The sequence below is a fragment of the Pithys albifrons genome, chromosome 4 (assembly GCF_047495875.1).
Source record: "Pithys albifrons albifrons isolate INPA30051 chromosome 4, PitAlb_v1, whole genome shotgun sequence".
Classification (NCBI taxonomy): Eukaryota; Metazoa; Chordata; class Aves; order Passeriformes; family Thamnophilidae; genus Pithys; species Pithys albifrons.
The window spans coordinates 65,652,733-65,670,914 of record NC_092461.1 but is presented as its reverse complement, the minus strand read 5'-3'; the positions used below and the strand labels follow the sequence as shown (position 1 = coordinate 65,670,914).

Here is an 18,182-nt window from a genome sequence, read left to right as displayed (position 1 = left end):
AGAAAAAACAAATAGACACCTAAGAGCACTGGAATGTGAAGACACACTTTAAGTTAAATGTGGCTAGGGCTAAAAATGACTTTGATACAAGGTCTTCTCTATTCTAGCTGAGTATTCTGGCTATAAGGTGGTATAAGAGGCTCCGACTGCTCCTCTACTACCTCACTATTGCCCTCTTCCTTGTGTTGGCCAGCAGCTTTTTGGGAGCGTGCAACCATCTGGCCAAAAATGAAGGAAGAAAGAAGGGCAGGAAAGTAAGGAGGGATGGAATGGAATGGGATGGGATGGGATGGGATGGGATGGGATGGGATGGGATGGGATGGGATGGGATGGGATGGGATGGGATGGGATGGGATGGGATGGAATGGGAAAGGTTGATGCACTGCTGAGCTCAGCAAAGATATCCTGGAGCTTCAGAAAAGGGGGGTCTTAAAGCTCCTGGTGGAGTTTTCTGGAGGAGGCTTGGGACCAGATCAGTGTTTAACAATTGCATCTACCAGACTGGACTAAAATGTCTGTAATTCAGCACAGCACATTGAGATTAGTGGTCATGGTAAAAGGAAAAACAGTTCTCAGAGATCCGTCATGTCTAGGAAACTCTTCCTCAAGCCACATGTTAAATTTATGACCATAAGCTGAAGCTGAGAATTTTGGAGAAAATGTCTTTATCCTTAGGAGCAGCAGTTAGTATGGATGATGAGCTGTGTCCTGGAACTTCTCCTGTGATAATTATTAGCAGCATTGGCCAACTCCAAGTCTTACAGGAATAAATCAAATGTTTTAGATAACTCCTCACTTGAATTTACAAAATTAATCCTCTGGACTGGAATTTTTGGATTCACCATTGTTTTGTATACTGTTTTCATTTTTGAATGCTGAGTCCATATGAAACACTAACAGTGTGCATTTGGGAAGCCATAATAATTTCTCTCTCTTTTTTTCCTCTAGCTTTTAAAATTGTTTTATTTCAAAAAAGTTTCAAAGCTGTATAGTTTTGCAGCTCTGCAGTCATTAGGTATTTAATTTTATAATTTTTGTTAGATTTCTTGAATACAATGTTGTCAGATATAGGATACTTCACTTCTCTGGTTGTTATAATTTCTAGGGATTGTTTTCCATGACAGATTGAAGAATCTTTTTAATATCAAATGCAGAGTAAATTATACTTCCCAGCTTTTTAAATTTAGTAATTTATAGGGTATCAAATTTGCAGCTATGTCATTAACCTTTTATTTTTATATTAAGAAATTTTTTGTCTTGTGTTTATATCAAGCCACATTTAGAGGTTTTTCTTGTAAGAAATGATCTTTTACATATGAAAACTCTTTGTCTTGATTCAGTGAATCTTTTTGTTATGGATGTAGATCTATTTATTAATCTCAAACTAACATGTCATTTATAAAAGCTTTTCCATTAAAATATAAAACTGACTGTTATCTGTGATATTTCTGACAGAAGAGAAAATTGAGTTTTAACACGTATTTTGAAAAGTTGACTTTGTGACTCTGTTGTGGTGTCTCGTCTCTCAGACAGCTCCTGATATGTATTTTGAAGTATAATAGGACCTGAGCATTTAAAGGAGCGGTTTACTCCATGGGCCATACTTACTGAAACCTTCTATGAAAAATATATTTTGATCTCTCTGTTGACTAGGACCATCTTCCATCTTGGTGATTTCTTTCTGTAGCTCCTACACAGCATTGGAGATTGCTATCTTTTTATTTTGTTCCTCCTCTACTACAAGCTGCATAAGGGTCATTAAGACTTCAACTTGCCCTATTTCTTCTGTTCAGGATGCTCCAAACGTGCTGGACAACTGGTTAATCCATCTTGGGGAGAAGCTCAAAATTCTAACCAGTTTAGTTCACCTGAACTCTTTCCTGCTCTTAACACAAGAGAACTTGGGCATGGCCAGTAGAGAAAGTTCAGCCTAAGTTACTTTAATGCAGTCCCATCTCGCAACATTCTCCTTGAACTCTGCAGGAATTGGGAAATGAGGAATGTTTAAAAGACTTAGCAAAATAGAGAAGCAAAAGAACAAGGCATATGTGGCCCATCTTCATTAAGTGAATTCATGCAGTCCCAATAGAGCATTTTACTTATAGTCCTGGTCTCCTGAGTTGCACTTTACATTACATGGTTGTCGGTGACGATGATGACTAAGTAACAAAGCACTCCCTTGCCGGCAGCAATGAGAAGTATCATGTCTCCTTTTCCAAGTGTTGTTATGATAAGAAAATGTTATTTCCTATCAACTTTGATAGATTTTTGTAAATTCTAGTGAATTTTTTTACTCAACTGCAAACCAGATACCCAGTATTTAAGTTGCCAAAACCAAATCCTAATCTTTTATTTATAAGAAAGGTTTGGGTTTTCATTCCACTTTCATGTTGATCATTGAAAAAGCATCATACAAAAATTTATTGTGCACACTCCCAAACTTTTTTGTCTTAGTTTTCATGAGTAATGGAGGTGCCAGCCTCTCACAGATTTTAGGGAAGTGGTATGACAAGTAACCCCCAGAGGACCTCAGTTACATCAAGCATACCCCATTTCTCCAGCCTTGAGCTCCTCTGTCCTACTCAGTTCATATCTGTCTTCTAGCAATGGGAGAAGTTGAGCCAGATGATTTTGGAAACCTCTGTTTTGCCTTCAGGGTTCAGGTATTTTTGGTGTTCTCAGAAGAATCTGAAAATGGTGATGAAAGCAGAAATTCATGTGGGAAAATTTCTTGTTGAGAAAAACAGCGTCTTAATCATCAAAACATTTTTGGTGAAACATTTCAAAGTACTCACATGCACATAACTCCAAGTGAAACCATCTGCCACAGTGTCTGGTCCTTTCCAACTGCACCATGTGGCATAGGTTAGTCTGGTGGCCAATGTTGGCTACTGAGATTTTGTGCAAACACAGATAATACTGGCTCTTCATATCTGTGGAAAACCAGCCTGTAACTGTGCACAGCTACCTGTTTCCTTCCCTTTATTCCGACGATTTATGTGCAATGAATTACCTGAATCACAGATGGTGTTAGGGACTGCTTTTATTCATTTGCACAGAGATAAAAAGTGTGTGGACTTCACTGCTGCTTGAGGACTCTGTTGGGTGAAATACTAGACCTAAGAACTGCAGCTCTCAGATGTTTTCTCTATTCAGAGCATATTGCTTATGGTATAAGGAAAACAGAACTTAATATGTTTCCTCTGTCATGATCATGAATTATTAGGTTTTTAACTTCTACCTGCATTGCCTGCAAGAAGGTGTTAAAATTTAGAAGAAAGTAGCAATTTTAGCAGGACAGACATGCCTCCAACCTCTTTCTTTTCTTTAGATTCAACATCCCCACTCCCTACTAATGTATTTTGTAGGCTTTAGGGATGAGACAAATTACTCTGTGTTGGCAACAAGTGCAAAATAAATGAGACTTAGTTGTGCAGGAAGGTCTCACTGCATAGCCTGATAGTGAGAGCACTTTTTAGTGGGGAAGGAATGGTACTGTATGTTTGGCATCCTGCTTCCAGGGCTCCTTCAGTGGTTTCATGCTGTCACTGCATATAAAAACAAAGAGCCAGCCCTGCAGGCAAGAAGTGCAAGCAACTCTCCCAGTTCTGGGGAAGTGTCATAAGCAATAGGCTGTAGACTCATGTTTCTGCTTGCACTTTCTTTTTGACTCACTAAATACAAATTCTTATTTTTTGCCTGTGACAGAGCTTCAAGGAGAAGCTCTCTCACTTGGTATCCTAATGGATAGGAAATGGGAGGAGACTGTTGCCTGAACAGTCTGTAAAAAATGACTCCAAGCCAGTTTTGGTAGGAGATAAGAGTGCAGTGGCTTAAGTGAGCACCCAGGCTCACCCAGGAATATATCGACGTGCGCGTGGGCAAGCTCTAATTTCCATGACGTTTATAGAATGATCTATTCAACCATTAGTTTACACATCTCCAGTTCAACTTTTTTCCCATCCGAGTCCCACCCCATCAGGATTTGAGTCTGGGGTCGGTGAGACCTCCTCTTCATCAGTCCTCCTCTTCCTCGGACTTCTGGAGTCCTTCCAGTGTTCTGACTTCTGGGTCACTCCGCCCTGTGCTTATGTCTCCTTTTGATATTCTTCAACCTTCTGCCTTGAAAAAGAGACTAAACAGCTAAAGGAATTTGAGCTTACAGTTCTGGGACAGGGGTAACAATAGAAAGGCATTAAACTCAAGCATTAAGCTTAAAACTTGCTTGGCAGGTATTGTTGCAACCCTGCGCTAGGGAGACTGCACACACCAATGAGATGTTCAAGCAAATCCCAAGTTTATTCAAAAACACAGGTATATATGACCTCAAGTGACCCCGCCCCAGGTGCGGTGGTCTGACTCTAATTGGTTGAGGCTGGAAACATGTCCTTTTAAGGTGAAAACGAAACTTGTGAGGTGGTCCTCCAGACCCACCTGAATCAGGGGCTGCAACAGGTATCAAAGAGGTGTATGTGAAGGCAAACTTTGTATCTGAACCAGTGTAGGCATAAGCTGAATACCAAGCCTTTTAACATGGGTCTGTTGGCAAAGTGCAGTGGTTTGTATTTGTTTGTGTTGCAGTACTATGTCTTTCAGGCATTGAAGATGCTGATGTACACAAGTCTGAAAATTTCTCTGAAGGACCAGTGTAACAGAGTGGGTTCTACAGTTGCTGGAAAAGTGAGGCTGAGCACTGCAGAGAGTTTAGAAAAACAGTATTTTTATTAACAGGAGTGACTGAATAGCAGGAACCCGAAGAGAATGGAGAGAGAAGAGAGACTAAAGCACTAAGCCCAAATGTGTAAGCACTCCAGTCACCAGAGTTACTCACGTAAGGTTGTCTTTCCAACTCAGAACACTTCCCTGAATGCAGGGGTACATCTTCTAAGCACTGGCAGACAGCAGGCATCCCTGTTGTCTTTTTGGGGAAAGAACCACCAATGCCAAGGTCTCTCACCTTTTTTTGAGCCTGCTGGAGACCTCTGCCTGGGGAGGTGAGGCCCCCAGCTCCCAGCAAGAAGTCACAGGCCCTGCTGCTCCCTCTCCCTCCCTCCCTCCCTCCCTCCCTCCCTCCCTCCCTCCCTCCCTCCCTCCCTCCCTCCCTCCCTCCCTCCCTCCCTCCCTCCCTCCCTCTTCCTCTCTCCCTCCCTCTTCTCCTCAGACTGTCAAACCAATAGGAGAGACTCAAATAACTTTAGTTTATGCAAAGTCTGTCTTCAAGGACGAAGCCTTCACAGCTTTTGTTCCCTAGAACTTGGCAGGAAAAGGATAAATCTTTTCACAGGTCACATTGGCAAAAACACAGACCAAAATGTCAACAGTTTTAATTCCTGACACAACCTGTTTCAACGGGGACACATACCAAACATCTTCATTCATACCTGTGCTGCTGCATTTATACCTAGAATCATAGAATCGATTGGGTTGGAAAAGACCTGGGAGATCATCGAGTCCAACCCTTGGTCCAACTCTAGTCCATTTACTAGATCATGGCACTCAGCGCCACATCCAATCTGCATTTAAAAATCTCTAGGGATGGTAAATCCACCACCTCTCTGGGCAGCCCATTCCAATGCCTGATTACTCTCTCTGGAAAGAATTTTTTCTGATATCCAACTTAGATTTCCCCAGGCAGAGCTTAAGCCTGTGCCCCCTTGTCCTATTGCTGAGTGCCTGGGAGAAGAGACCAGCCCCCACCTGGCTAGAACTTCCCTTCAGGTAGTTCTAGACAGTGATGAGGTCACCTCTGAGCCTCCTCTTCTCCAGGCTAAACAACCCCAGCTCCCTCAGCCTCTTCCCACAGGGCTTGTGCTCCAGTCCCTTCACCAGCCTTGTTGCTCTTCTCTGGACTCGCTTCAGCACCTCAATATCCTTTCTGAACTGAGGGGCCCAGAACTGAACACAGTACTCAAGGTGTGGCCTCACCAACGCAGATTCCAGGGGAAGGATCACTTCCCTGGTCCTGCTGGCCACGCTATTTTTGATACAGGACAGGATCCCATTGGCCTTCTTGGCCACCTGGGCACACTGTTGGCTCATGTTGAGCTTCCTGTCAATTAGTACCCCAAGGTCCCTTTCTGCCTTGCTGCTCTCCAGCCACTCTGTGCCCAGCCTGTAGCACTGCAGGGGGTTGTTGTGGCCAAAGTGCAGGACCCGGCACTTGGCCTTGTTGAACTTCATGCCATTGGAATCAGTCCATCTCTCAAGTCTATCCAGATCCCTCTGCAGAGCCCTCCTGCCTTCCAGCAGATCGACATTCCCTCCCAGCTTGGTGTCATCAGCAAATTTGCTGATGATGGACTCAATCCCCTCATCTCATCATCATCATCATCATCATCATCATCATGGCTAGGCTTCGCAAACGAAGATTTGAGAAGGGCACTACCCATGCTTGCTGCAAGCGTGCTGGTGGCTAAAAAGGCCGATACGGGATAGGCAGGTCCGGTCACAAAAGGCACAGCGGAACGTCTCCCTAGGTGACATTGGCAAGGAACCGTTCTTTCTGCATTGTCTTTTCTCCTCAAGACTGACTCTCCGTGCATTCTCAAAGGAAGCAGCAGCGTCGTGAATGGTGTGTCTCCATGAATCCCGATTGGAGGCCAGAGCGGACCACTGGTGGCAGTCAATATGGCCAAGGCTGAGGTGTTGTTTCAGGGAGTCCTTGTACCTCTTCTTCGGGGCTCCTCTCTTGCGGCAGCCGGTGGCGAGTTCACCATAGAGCACAATCTTCGGAAGGCGGTGATCCTCCATCCTGGAGACGTGCCCTGCCCAGCGCAGCTGCGTTCTCATCAGCATGGCCTCGATACTGCTGCCTTCTATGCTGCGAGTGTGATAGGACGCAATTTATTGGTGCAGGTGAAGACATAGGCTACAGGAGAGTTTCAGTGAATGTCAGGGCAGAGGTGGCTGCTAAGCAAGTTCTACTCTGATTTGACAACTCCATTCACAACTCACTAGGTAATGTCAGGGCTCCAGGAAGAAGACATGTCTCTCAAAATGTGTCATCTGTGGTTTTGCTGACCCTAGCAGATCTCCTCTTGTAGTGGTGGGAATGAAATGGGTTCTGACTCTGGTCATCAATGTCATAAATGTCTTCATATGTGGTACAGGACAGGACTCTTGGTATGTTGTTGTTAGATTATAAACTGTAGGTTCTGCCTGTGCCAAAGAGTTTTCAAAACTCTTTATTTACCTTTTTGCACCTGAGATTTGGGGCACCTTTGTGCTGTACTGTGTGAAGTTTCCTGTGGTTTAGGGAAGTTACAGGCAGGGTTATTCCCAAATGTGGGGTCAACTGAGTGAGCTCACTAGAGAGTAGGAGAAAAAACACATCATTCTGACATGTCCCTTGTGAGGTCCCAACTAGGGCATTATCCTATAGCAGAAAGAGGATAAGAATTTTGGTTAATATAGGAACATCTTATGTGTTCAAGAGGATAATGCCACATTAACATTGTTTTCTACATGGTAATTTTTCATTTATATATACTGGGCCAGAGGTTTAACTCATAAAAGACACATCACTGATTGCAGAGGAGCTGCACTGACTTGATAATTCAACTTTTGTTCATTTCATTGTTTAGATTTATCATATTTATTAACCTCAGAGAATATGGTTTTCATGTGTGGTGAAAGGGAGGATTCTTGTACAGAAAAGATGGATTCTGCTCTCAATGATGCCTAGCCCCATCTTATAGGTGAAGAATGAATCTGGTCATTATGTGTAAAATGAAATGGTTTATATAAAATACCCACATATGATAATACTTATGTTGGTATTCATAGAGCCTTGCTTACTCCATCTGTCTCAGTTATAAGTATTTTAATTGTATAATTTGGTAATTTTTGGGGTTTGTAACACTGTAGTAAATCAAGTAGATGCTAATAAATTCCAGCAAACACAGAAACTCAGTTGTTTCTCTGTAGGATTCTTTTTAGCTGCTTAGGAATGTTTTCTTCCAACTGCACAAATATTGAACCAAGTTTAGGCTTCAACAAATGTGCTGCTAAGAAAGTTGTTTTTTATATTCAAAACAATAGACTGGATTGTCAAAAAGGAGTAGCAAATGTGTTTGCAGAAGAATTTTAATCTGATTCCTTTTTTTTTTCTCTTTTTTTTTTGACTAATGTTAAGACATGTAGAATTACCTAAGAACCACATGCTGGATGATGATTGATGCTTCTTAACTTCCTCCTTTTCCACACCCAGCTAAATCTGTACCCAAAATGCCAAGAGGACAGCGGCAAGAGAGCTGCCACAAAGAAACAGTTGCCACCATTTCTTTCTGATTTGTAGTTGCCCAAAGTAACCTAGCAGCTTTTGGTAGAGCATAGATAACTCATTTGGCTGTTGGCTTTGAAGCAGCTTGCTCTGAGATTTTTTTAACATTTCTACAGGCTCTTACTCTCTGAGTCTACATTTGTGCCTCAGGCAGTGAGGAGATCCCAGCAGTCTTCCTTGATTCCTGCATTAGGGAACTCCTGAGATCATACACAATACTACATTCGTGACTATTCTGAACTTACTTTGCTCTTTTGGGCCTTTAGGATCTGATTGAGGAACTTGAAGTCAAGTCCAGTTGAGACTACAAGAAAACAAAGACATAGGGAAGGGAAGGAACATGATGATATTTCAGTAACAATAGCAAGATGCATAGCTTTGCTCAGTCTAGGTGAGCTTCTGTTTAAGACAAATTTTTTATTTAAATAAATATTGTCAAGCCTTAGAGTTTCCACAATACAAGAATAAAATAAAACTTGTCTGCATTTGATTTCTAGAGGTATTTTTGTATTATATGTGGTTGTGTAAATATTTTCTTGAAATTTTTTCAAAATGCTTTTTTATTAGAAGAACTGTATGTTGACTAGTGACTGTTTTCAAAAATCAATGTCCTGACAATGCTGACAAAGACTACAGCCAGAAACCATAGTTTCCGAATTCTTCTATACTTTTGTCTGGTGAAGACTGGTGCAAATAAGAAAATGTCAAGTGTTCTATCTCACCCATAATTAAAAAGTGGATGTTCTGTTTATGTGTTTTCTTACAGCTGGCAGCATTAGAGAGACAGATCTTTGACTTCCTTGGTTTCCAGTGGGCTCCTATCCTTGGCAATTTCCTACAAATAATAGTTGTCATTTTGGGTTTGTTTGGAACCATCCAGTTTAGGCCTCGATATATAGTCGTGGTAAGTCTCATTTATTTTATATAAATTTATTTTATATAAACGGCAAAAAAAAAATCCCTGTTCCTTCTCCACACTCTTTCCTGAATGGATTAATATTATGCTTTACCTGGTATTGCTTGCATCCGGAACATTTTGGTTGTGTTGTCAGTAATGGATTTTAAGAGTCTAAAGTTACCTTTCTTTTTTCTCAAAAAAGAGTGAAATAAATGTCTACTGGGCAAAATTAATTAAACAAATACTAAAAACCTTCATCTTTTCTAGTCAAGCTTGCAATCGTGTAATTCTTTGTCATGTTCTCAGGAGGGTTAGGAAGGATTACAGGCTGAAACTATGACACCATTTAAAATACAAGCAAACAGTATTTATTGCAAAGAAATAGCACATGAAAGGAAAAAAAATGAGAAAAGGAAAAAAAAAACAAATCCCAAGATAACTCCCACTAAGTTACTCACAGTTACTGTCCATACCAACCCCAAGGTGCTCAAGATCCCCAGTATCACCAGCTGTTTCATCCTTGGTCTTTGGTAGGCTTAACACACTTAGCAGGCATCCCTGTGGAGGCAATGTTGTCCTTGGCCAGCACACATCTCCACCTGCAGTGGAAATGGTCTGTTTTTTATGCACTTGGTCTGTGATGTCTGTCTAGGTGCATGTGGCCAGCACTCACCCAGATAGAGGCCTCCAGTCCCTCCACCCATTATGTAACTGGAAACCCACCTGCATGTGTGCAATGTGTATCGAGGATCTTTCTTTTTGGGTCGGTGGTCATTACTTCATCAGCCTCCTCTTTTTCTCTTTGACTCATCCTTGACTTGCTGTGGCAAGCAGCCAGACTACAAAACAGTTTCAATGTACACAAGATGTTTTTCCTTCAAGGCCAAAGTCCCACTTATCGGGTCTTATTTTCCATACCTTGGCACGAAAAGAACAGACTGGGCCAGACACAGACCAGAATAACAGTGTCTCATCATGCACAAATACATGTCTTACAAGAAAAGTGAACAAAAAATGTGTCCGAGGTTATACTCAATTAGTTAAGCTTACAAGCAATCTATAACAAATTGAAAATGGATTGATATAAATAACAGCACTTTCATCTATTATCTGTGATTGAAAAACTGGGCACCCATTGCAGACTCACCTTTCTGCTTCATGCTCTCCATTTGGTACATAAGAAGTAAGTGAGGTTAAGCATCTGTAAAATTAAGTAGGAAGTTTATGTCTGAAGAGCAACATTAAAAAATTTCTTGCCACTCAGTTTCAGCACTGCTGTTCAGTAATGCAAGCTCTGCTTTAATTTCCAAATGAAATGCAACAGATGTTGACCGTTTCTATGTCTTTTCCAATGTAAATGAACATTTTAGGCTATATTAAAGGGGTTTTTTAAAGAAGAGGTATAAAATGCATCATTAAAGAAAGAAGCACTTCTGCAGCAAGATAGTTTATCCTCAGATTTAACTGAACTGGTGTTCAGATTTATGTTTAAGCATGTATTTAAGAGCTAAAGGTACAGTAGGTGCAAAACCTCATTACTTGGGAAGATCACAGCCTTAGGACAGCTTCTATCCTTAGTAATGCAAAGTTCCTAGTGAAATAATAATAGTTTGAGCTAAATCCTGGTCTGAAGAGTGAAGGTGTACAAGGTGTCTGGAGCCAGCCTCACAGCTCAACATCAACAGAAGGGAGTGGTTTGCACATCTCTCTGTTCACACTGTTGTTCTCCCTGATCGAAAATTTTTCAATATCCTCCCCACCAATTCTGGCAGCAGTTAATTGGACCCTTCAATAAGCCATTTCCACTCCTAAGCCATCAGAAAACCAATCTAGCAAAAACTGGAGAGTTTTTTTTTTACCAAAATGGTGAGCTGAACCCATTCTGTGAGGTTCCCAATGGTTGCCAGGGCCAGCATAAGGCAGGGATTGGGTCTGCATGATCATGAACAGCAGTGTGGAGGTGGAGGGGAAAGGAGGAGGTGCAGGATTTCTGTTGTTGCTAGCTACACACTTGTCATTTCAGCCTTTACCCAAGCTTCACCCTCAAACTGAGTTCAGTGGATTCCTCAAGCCAGCATAAGAAGTAGTCCCTTAGCTCAGCTGCTGCCTTCAGTCCCTGTGCTGTTCCTTCACTTGCACCAGCACAACCATCAATTCAGCCCCTGGGTAAACTGTCAAACCAGAACAGATCCTGTTGAAAAACAACTGTTTCCTTTACTGGTGTGAAGTGTAGGCCAGCTCTCCCCTGTGTTTTGCTTGTTCCAGGAGAAGGGAGGAGTGACTCCTACCCAGGCTCCCACTAGTGCATTGGGCTCCAAATTCATTAAGAAGCTTTGTGGGCTTCCAAGTCCATAGCTGCACCTTCAGCCACATCTAAGCCCCTGGATATGTTAGTGGTTGGTGAGCTGAGAATTTGGTACTCTGTCTTTGACAGAAGTAGTATGTTGAGTAATGTTTTTATGTACTGTAGTTGCTGAAGATTCTGATTTATATTAAGCTTAATCCAATTTCACTGGAAAAGTAACCAATTACTTCAAGAAAAGTATGCTTAGCCTCCATTGTCTTTTCCTCAAGACTTCCCTGGAAGTCAGCATTACTAGTGCAGATGATCCCATCAGAATATTAAAAAAATTAAGTAAAGTGAAAATCATGTCAGATACAACAGTTCTGTAAGCTGTTTTCACCAAATTGATCTGGCACATGTGAATGCAAATTGTCCCCATGATACTCTGTCATACTCTGGTGGTGATCTTGACTTAAGCTGACCAGCTCTGGGTTTGTTGTTTAACCTCAAGAGAATGTTTTTATCTATCTTCTGTGCAATGAAGGCTGTGCCGGAAGGTTTCCCTGACAAGAGAGGTTACACAAAAGCTTTCACTTTGACATCCTATGCTGTGTGTGTCATATTCTCTCTCCTCAAATTTTAACATAGTAAGAAATGGGGAAGTAAGTGAATAAAGGTAATACATGTAGGGCCATAACTTGAAGCACATCTATACTGCAGTCAAATATGAGACTAATTCTGCAGGCACAATTGAGCAGGCTTTTGTTGCAGGTATATAGAGTCAAGGAATTCAGTGAGGGCTACAATAGAAACTGATTAACACAATAGCAGTTGCATTCTTCTAACCCTTCCTCTGCCATTGAACCCAAGCTACTTAGTGTATCACTAGCATTTAATAACTACATAAGATGTAGTATTTTCTTTGACAGCAGCATAGGCATAGCCATGGTACATTAAAAGTCTGAAGAAAGAAATTAGTTTAGTGATATAAAATTTGTCATGAGAGCTTTCTACCAATAAAAAATGCCCATCTATCTAAGAGCAGCCATGCAATAGCTGATTCATGAGGCATCTTTGTTGAATATTATTGTCATTACAAGTAGTAAAAGGTAGTAGCTCATGCTGTCCATCTGCAGTCTTTCAGATACAGGCCTATAAGGATAGTAATTCTGAAATAAATCTGAAGTTTCTCTTGCCCATAGATAAAATTCCAAGTCCTCAGCACTTAGGAAACAGAGAGATAGGGAACAGCAGCATTGACTCCAAGTGTCCTAATTAGTTTAAATCCCATAATTATTTCTATTATATTTTGTATTAATTAGTAATTTAGATACATTTTGTGAACAATTTGTCCTGTCACTAAGCAGATGTGCTATTTTCAGTATTTTGTGACTGAATTAAATCTTTGCAAAGTTCCCAGAACTTTGCAAGTGCAGAGTTGATTCCTAATTTTCACATATTAGCTCATTTGAAACTTACTCAAACATTTGAGAAAAGAAACAGCTACATTTCAGTTCTAATTTTACTGTTTTACTTGTGTCGTGAAGCTCCAGAGTTCTGCTGTGATCCGTTTCCCTATGCATGCTTTTCCTTTCTTTATAGAACTTGCTGTCAGCAGCAAGATTTTTAGGCTGTTAAAATTGATTAAAGATGATACTTGTTAAATTTGGGGATTTCCCCCCCTCTCCTACCTCTGATATGAAACTTCAAAAGGCTTCTGAATGGTGAGTCATGTAGTTAAAATTGCACAAACCAGGCCCAAAGCTGCAAAAAATGTGTTAATGAGCAATGAGGGATGAAAATAATACACTTAAATAGGAGGAATATAAGGTGGAAATTTCTCCACTACTTGCCTTAATGTTTTCCAATACATTAATGTATTCCAATACAATATAATACATAGACAATAGGAGAGTTTCTTTAAAAAAATAGAAAGGAAAAAAATAAACCAAACCAAAACAACCCAAGAAAACAAAAGCAAAAGGTCTATACAGGATACTTTACACAGTATTCAAACAAATATACAGACAGTGAAAACACATGTGAAAAATTTAGGCTTCCAAAATTACCCCTTAAATATCCTTTCTGGTAAGTCCTGTGTTGTTACTGCTCTATAGGGTGATTTATACCACTTCTCTTGCTATCTTTCATAACTATGACTTATACATCTCTGCAAGTACTGATGCCTCTGAGGCACAGCCAGGTGTTTCAGAGGGATGATCTGACGACTCAGTAGTTGCTCCTTTCCCTTGAAGTATCCCTGAGCAAACTGCATTTCCGCTAATGCCCCTTACCTTGTCAGAGTAGTTGCCACACTTCAGATTTAAATATACACTTGAGATACTGTACTCCTTAAAGCTAAACTTATCCCACTATCCTTGTAATATTCAAACTTAGAAAATTCCATTTTTTTCTTTTACCTTTCACTTTAAGATGCCATCCTTTTCATTTTTTCTTAACCTGTTCTTTTTGTGACTTTGTGTCCATCCAATGTGAATGATTTAACTCTAGAAATGTTTGTATTTCACTGATACATAAAATATATGACTGCATTGGTTTCAATATGGGCTGTAGAGTCAAAAAAGGTGTAGAAATCTCACTGACAGAGTGGCTGGTATTATGAAAGAGGATCTGAAAGGAACCTACTTGGCTTGACCGTAATTTAATAGGCCTGTAAGGTTTAGGGAGCACTCTCTCCACGTAACTTATAAGACTCCAAATACTTCCTTACACCAGATAATATACAATCATTAGTGCAAAAGACCAAAAGCAAGAAATAATATAGTGCATATTGGGGGGAAATAAGCACAGATTAAGACTAGGTCCAAGGTCCTTCCACCAGAAATCTATTACAAAAATGTCCACGTGATTTTTAAGTAGTGCATCATATAGGATATCAAGTAAAACTCCCAACTTTTCTTATTAATTCAACCTATGTGGAAAATTTCTCCTTCATACCAGATATTGTGAGGGTTGTGATGCTGAGCATGAGACCAGATGAGCTGGGGTGTTCTGAATGTGGCTCACAAAAAAAGAACTGATGGGAGAATTGCTCAATGTGGAGGAGTAAAAGTGAGCAGATACAGGACGGACAGGGTAATGTTTAGGCCATGGAGTGGGAGAGGTTGAATGGCAGATCAGGGCATGAAACAGGTTAGGTGAGGTGCCTTGGTAGGGAAATGAATCCTGAGGATCAGCGTGGACCTGATGTTTCAGATCCTAACCATTACTATGCTGAGAGAAAATTGCCAGCAGGTTGACATGTCCCTTCACAGAGAGAATGGCAATTCAGGCTGTTTCTCTGCTACCAAAAAGAAGTCTTCATCATGGATCTAAAAGTTAAACCTTTCTTCATGACTCCAGCAGGTGTTAGGGTAATACCACATAATGGAATATTGCTATAATTATTTTTTTAACCTATAAGGTATTTACATGTGAGTTTACACATATACACATAATGGTCAAAAATTATTACAAAATTTTCAGAAAGAAACACTCAAACATTTAGAAGAATTGTTACTGAAACCCTTCTGTGTAATCCTACTGTGACCCTTTTATATATTTGTGATTTTGAACTGGATAGGTGCATACCAATTCTTATTATATTATCACCTCAGTTTCAATAGAAAGGACAGACATTTGGGGGTTTTCTGGTGATCACAGCCAGAAAATATAAGCTTGATTTGCATAAAACAGAAGACAATGGGAAGAGTGAGGCACATGCTAGCAAGAATTGTTTTTGCTGTGAAGTCTCTGCTGAGTAGCTGAGATTCATCTCTGCTCTTATCCAGTGAAACCCTTTTTGACTCAAAGCGAATCACTGAAACCAAACTTGTTATGTGCTTTGTTTTCCCCTTGTGTTCTGGGTTCTTGTCTTGAGACCTGTGGTCTGATTTGCACGAGTGCTGCATGCTCAGCCACATGGAGCTGAACACGGAATTTATAAAGTCCTGTATAAGCTCAAGTGTTCTGAAAATGAACTCTTAAGCACCTCAAGTTAGATGCGTATAATGTATGAATACTTCTGATTGTAATCTCTGCATGTTCCAGAACATCATTTGCATTCTGAGAACTGTATCATTCCCTTATAACATAAAATAAATTAGTTAATGTTTGTGCAGCTCTCACATAGTACAGCGATGAGCATCTTAGTAAACCTCATGAGGAAATTAATATTCTGTCCTCAGAGCAGAGTCTGAGTGACAAGGAGAAATGAAGTATTGAGTTAGCTGTTCATAAAATGTGTTAAGGGAGGTAAGATCTTTTAAAATTAAAATATGCCTATGATGATTTAATTAAGGTTTGCATTGTATGGCATATCCACAAAATAAATTAATTTGACAAATAAACCAAATTGTGACATTTCCTAAATTTTGCTTGCTTGCTTTTTCTGTCTTATAACCTTTCCTTTAATGTAGTCTTCCTTAACTACCTAGGAAACTATGCAAGATAAAAATATGCATATCCAAAAGGATGTATTTTCAAATGTGGACAGTAACACTCTTACTTAAAAAAATTATATAGTACTTATTACTGAAGATGTAATTATTATGTTTATAAATTGAGACTTCTGCAGTTCAGTGAAAGTATAGGAAGAGCATCTTCATACACAGCAGCTGGGTTTCTAAGTGCACACCTGCTTTGCACCTTCACTTCTCTTTTACTAATCCTCACAATGGATAAGGAACCAAACCAGTCCTTACTGTGTAAAACAGCATAGCCTGTTCTGGGAAAGCACGTTCAGACAGTTTTTGCCTGCATAGTTCAGAATTGTCATTGGTGCCTGTGGGACAGAATGAGGCCATTAACAGATTTGGTTTGGCCTGGCAGATCAAGCAGGATTCCCTTTGTTGTGGTGACAGATTTAGTTCATAGACAGAAAAAAAATTCTTTCTTAAAAAGGTGAATTCTCCTGAACAGTCTTACTTCTGCTTTTTACAAGCAACTCGGCTTGTATGAATTGTTCATTAATTTTGAACACTCTGCACATTATCTGAAGATAAATATTGGAAATTCAGTAGCTCGTGATGAGTTACTACAAACTCAACAAATGTAGGAAAATGTGACCTACTCTTTTAAGTTAATCTTATGAATAGTACAGACTCTACACTACTCAGACACCATGGCAGCTTTGTCTATCGTATAATAACCCAGCCTTCTGTTGCTGCACTTCTTTGTAAGACAAGGGAAACAGGGAATGTTACTCTTGTTTCCTTTATTAATGACCTATTTCTAAGGCCAGAGCTACCTCCCAGCTGCCTATGTACCTCAGAAGAAATTATATTAAAGCAGTTCACCTGTTTGGGGGGCTAATCAAAGTGGGAAAAAATTCAACGCCCTTCACCTGAACCTTTCATTATACATTACCATAAGGGGGAAGGAAGAAGGGAACATAACTCAAAACTGAGCAAGAAAGCCAAACTGATGGCATATGTGCAATGCAAGTGGGATCCAGTGTCATAGATAAGTATGCTGAGTTTTAGTGATTAAATTGAAGCAAAACAATAGCATATTAACACTCATCTGATTACAGCTAATTAGACTTGGAATGACTCTTAGCAGCAGTTCTCTACTGTGAAGATTGTAAGTCTGTAAATGTAAAGTGGCAACAATGCTGGTTATTGCATTTTTCTTCAGGTGGATGTAGCTCCAGTGTGGATGGGTGGGCACTTGGCCCATCAGACAGAAATGTTTCTGCGGTGCTGCCTGGAGAGTTCACTGGGAATAGTTTACAGCTGTATGTTAGTAAGCAGTGCATCTGTAAGGAAATAGTGCCAGTCTATTGTGCTGACAATTAAGATTGAAAAGATGAGTTAAGGTAGAAAAATTATTCTCCCATTCATGCTGTAGGTGGAGTATGAGTTCAGTATGACACTGGAGAAACCAGAAGAGATATGGATACATTTGTCTGTTGAGGGTGCTTTGTAGGATCTGGTTCACGGCAGAAGGGCTGGAGAAATAGTGAGCTATTTTTAATGTAATTAAAGTATATTTTACTGTCAAAGATGCTTAAGAGATCAGATTTACCCTTAATTGTTTAAAAAGAAAATAATTCAGATTATCAGGTCAATAGATCTTCTGTTTTATGTGGTGATGGGGGTTTTATCTTGTGGCTTTCTTCGTAATATTTAAATGTTATTTCAATATTTCCTTATTTGAAGTATTGTGTTATTATGGAATTTCCTTCAACAAAGCTAAATCATAATTTAAAAATTGCTCACAGTTGCCCCAAAACTGGTGTTTAGGTCTGCATTTTGGACTTAATTGATATCAGTAGGATAGTCTAAAACTGTAAAGAATAAATGTTTTTATTGATATTTACTTAGTACAGAAGTGAATATTGGATTTGTAATTTCCGGTGCTTCTTAGGGGACTTCTGGAGGGAGAACTCCTTTCCTGAACTCTCTATGCTTGGCTGTTCCCAGGAGAACAATGCTTATTGATATCAGGTTTTTTGTTATTGATCTGGTCAGTTTAAAGTCGTTTCATCTTCACATTTTATTTTTCTGTCTCTTTGCTTTCATCCGGCTTTGTGTTTAGTACACGGTGTGGACTGCCCTGTGGGTCACCTGGAATGTTTTCATTATCTGCTTCTATTTGGAAGTAGGCGGACTTTCCAAGGTAGGTCACTTCTCATTCTTCAGGTTTATGGGAGGGTGTTTTAAAAGCAGGACTCTCAGATTTTAGAAGACTGGAAACACAGAGGAGAAAAATGTGTT

At 40.0% G+C, this 18,182-nt stretch overlaps 1 protein-coding gene across 3 annotated transcripts in view; it reads left to right on the top strand.

Annotated features, from left to right (window-relative positions):
* NKAIN3 (sodium/potassium transporting ATPase interacting 3) overlaps positions 1 to 18,182 on the top strand; it is a 360,493-nt gene that overhangs the window by 165,122 nt on the left and 177,189 nt on the right. For all 3 annotated transcript variants that reach the window (XM_071553098.1, XM_071553096.1, XM_071553097.1), the window contains exons 2-3: positions 9,048 to 9,185; positions 18,004 to 18,084. In XM_071553098.1, coding sequence (XP_071409199.1) covers positions 9,048 to 9,185; positions 18,004 to 18,084 — 219 coding nt within the window. The remainder of the gene's footprint in view (positions 1 to 9,047; positions 9,186 to 18,003; positions 18,085 to 18,182) is intronic.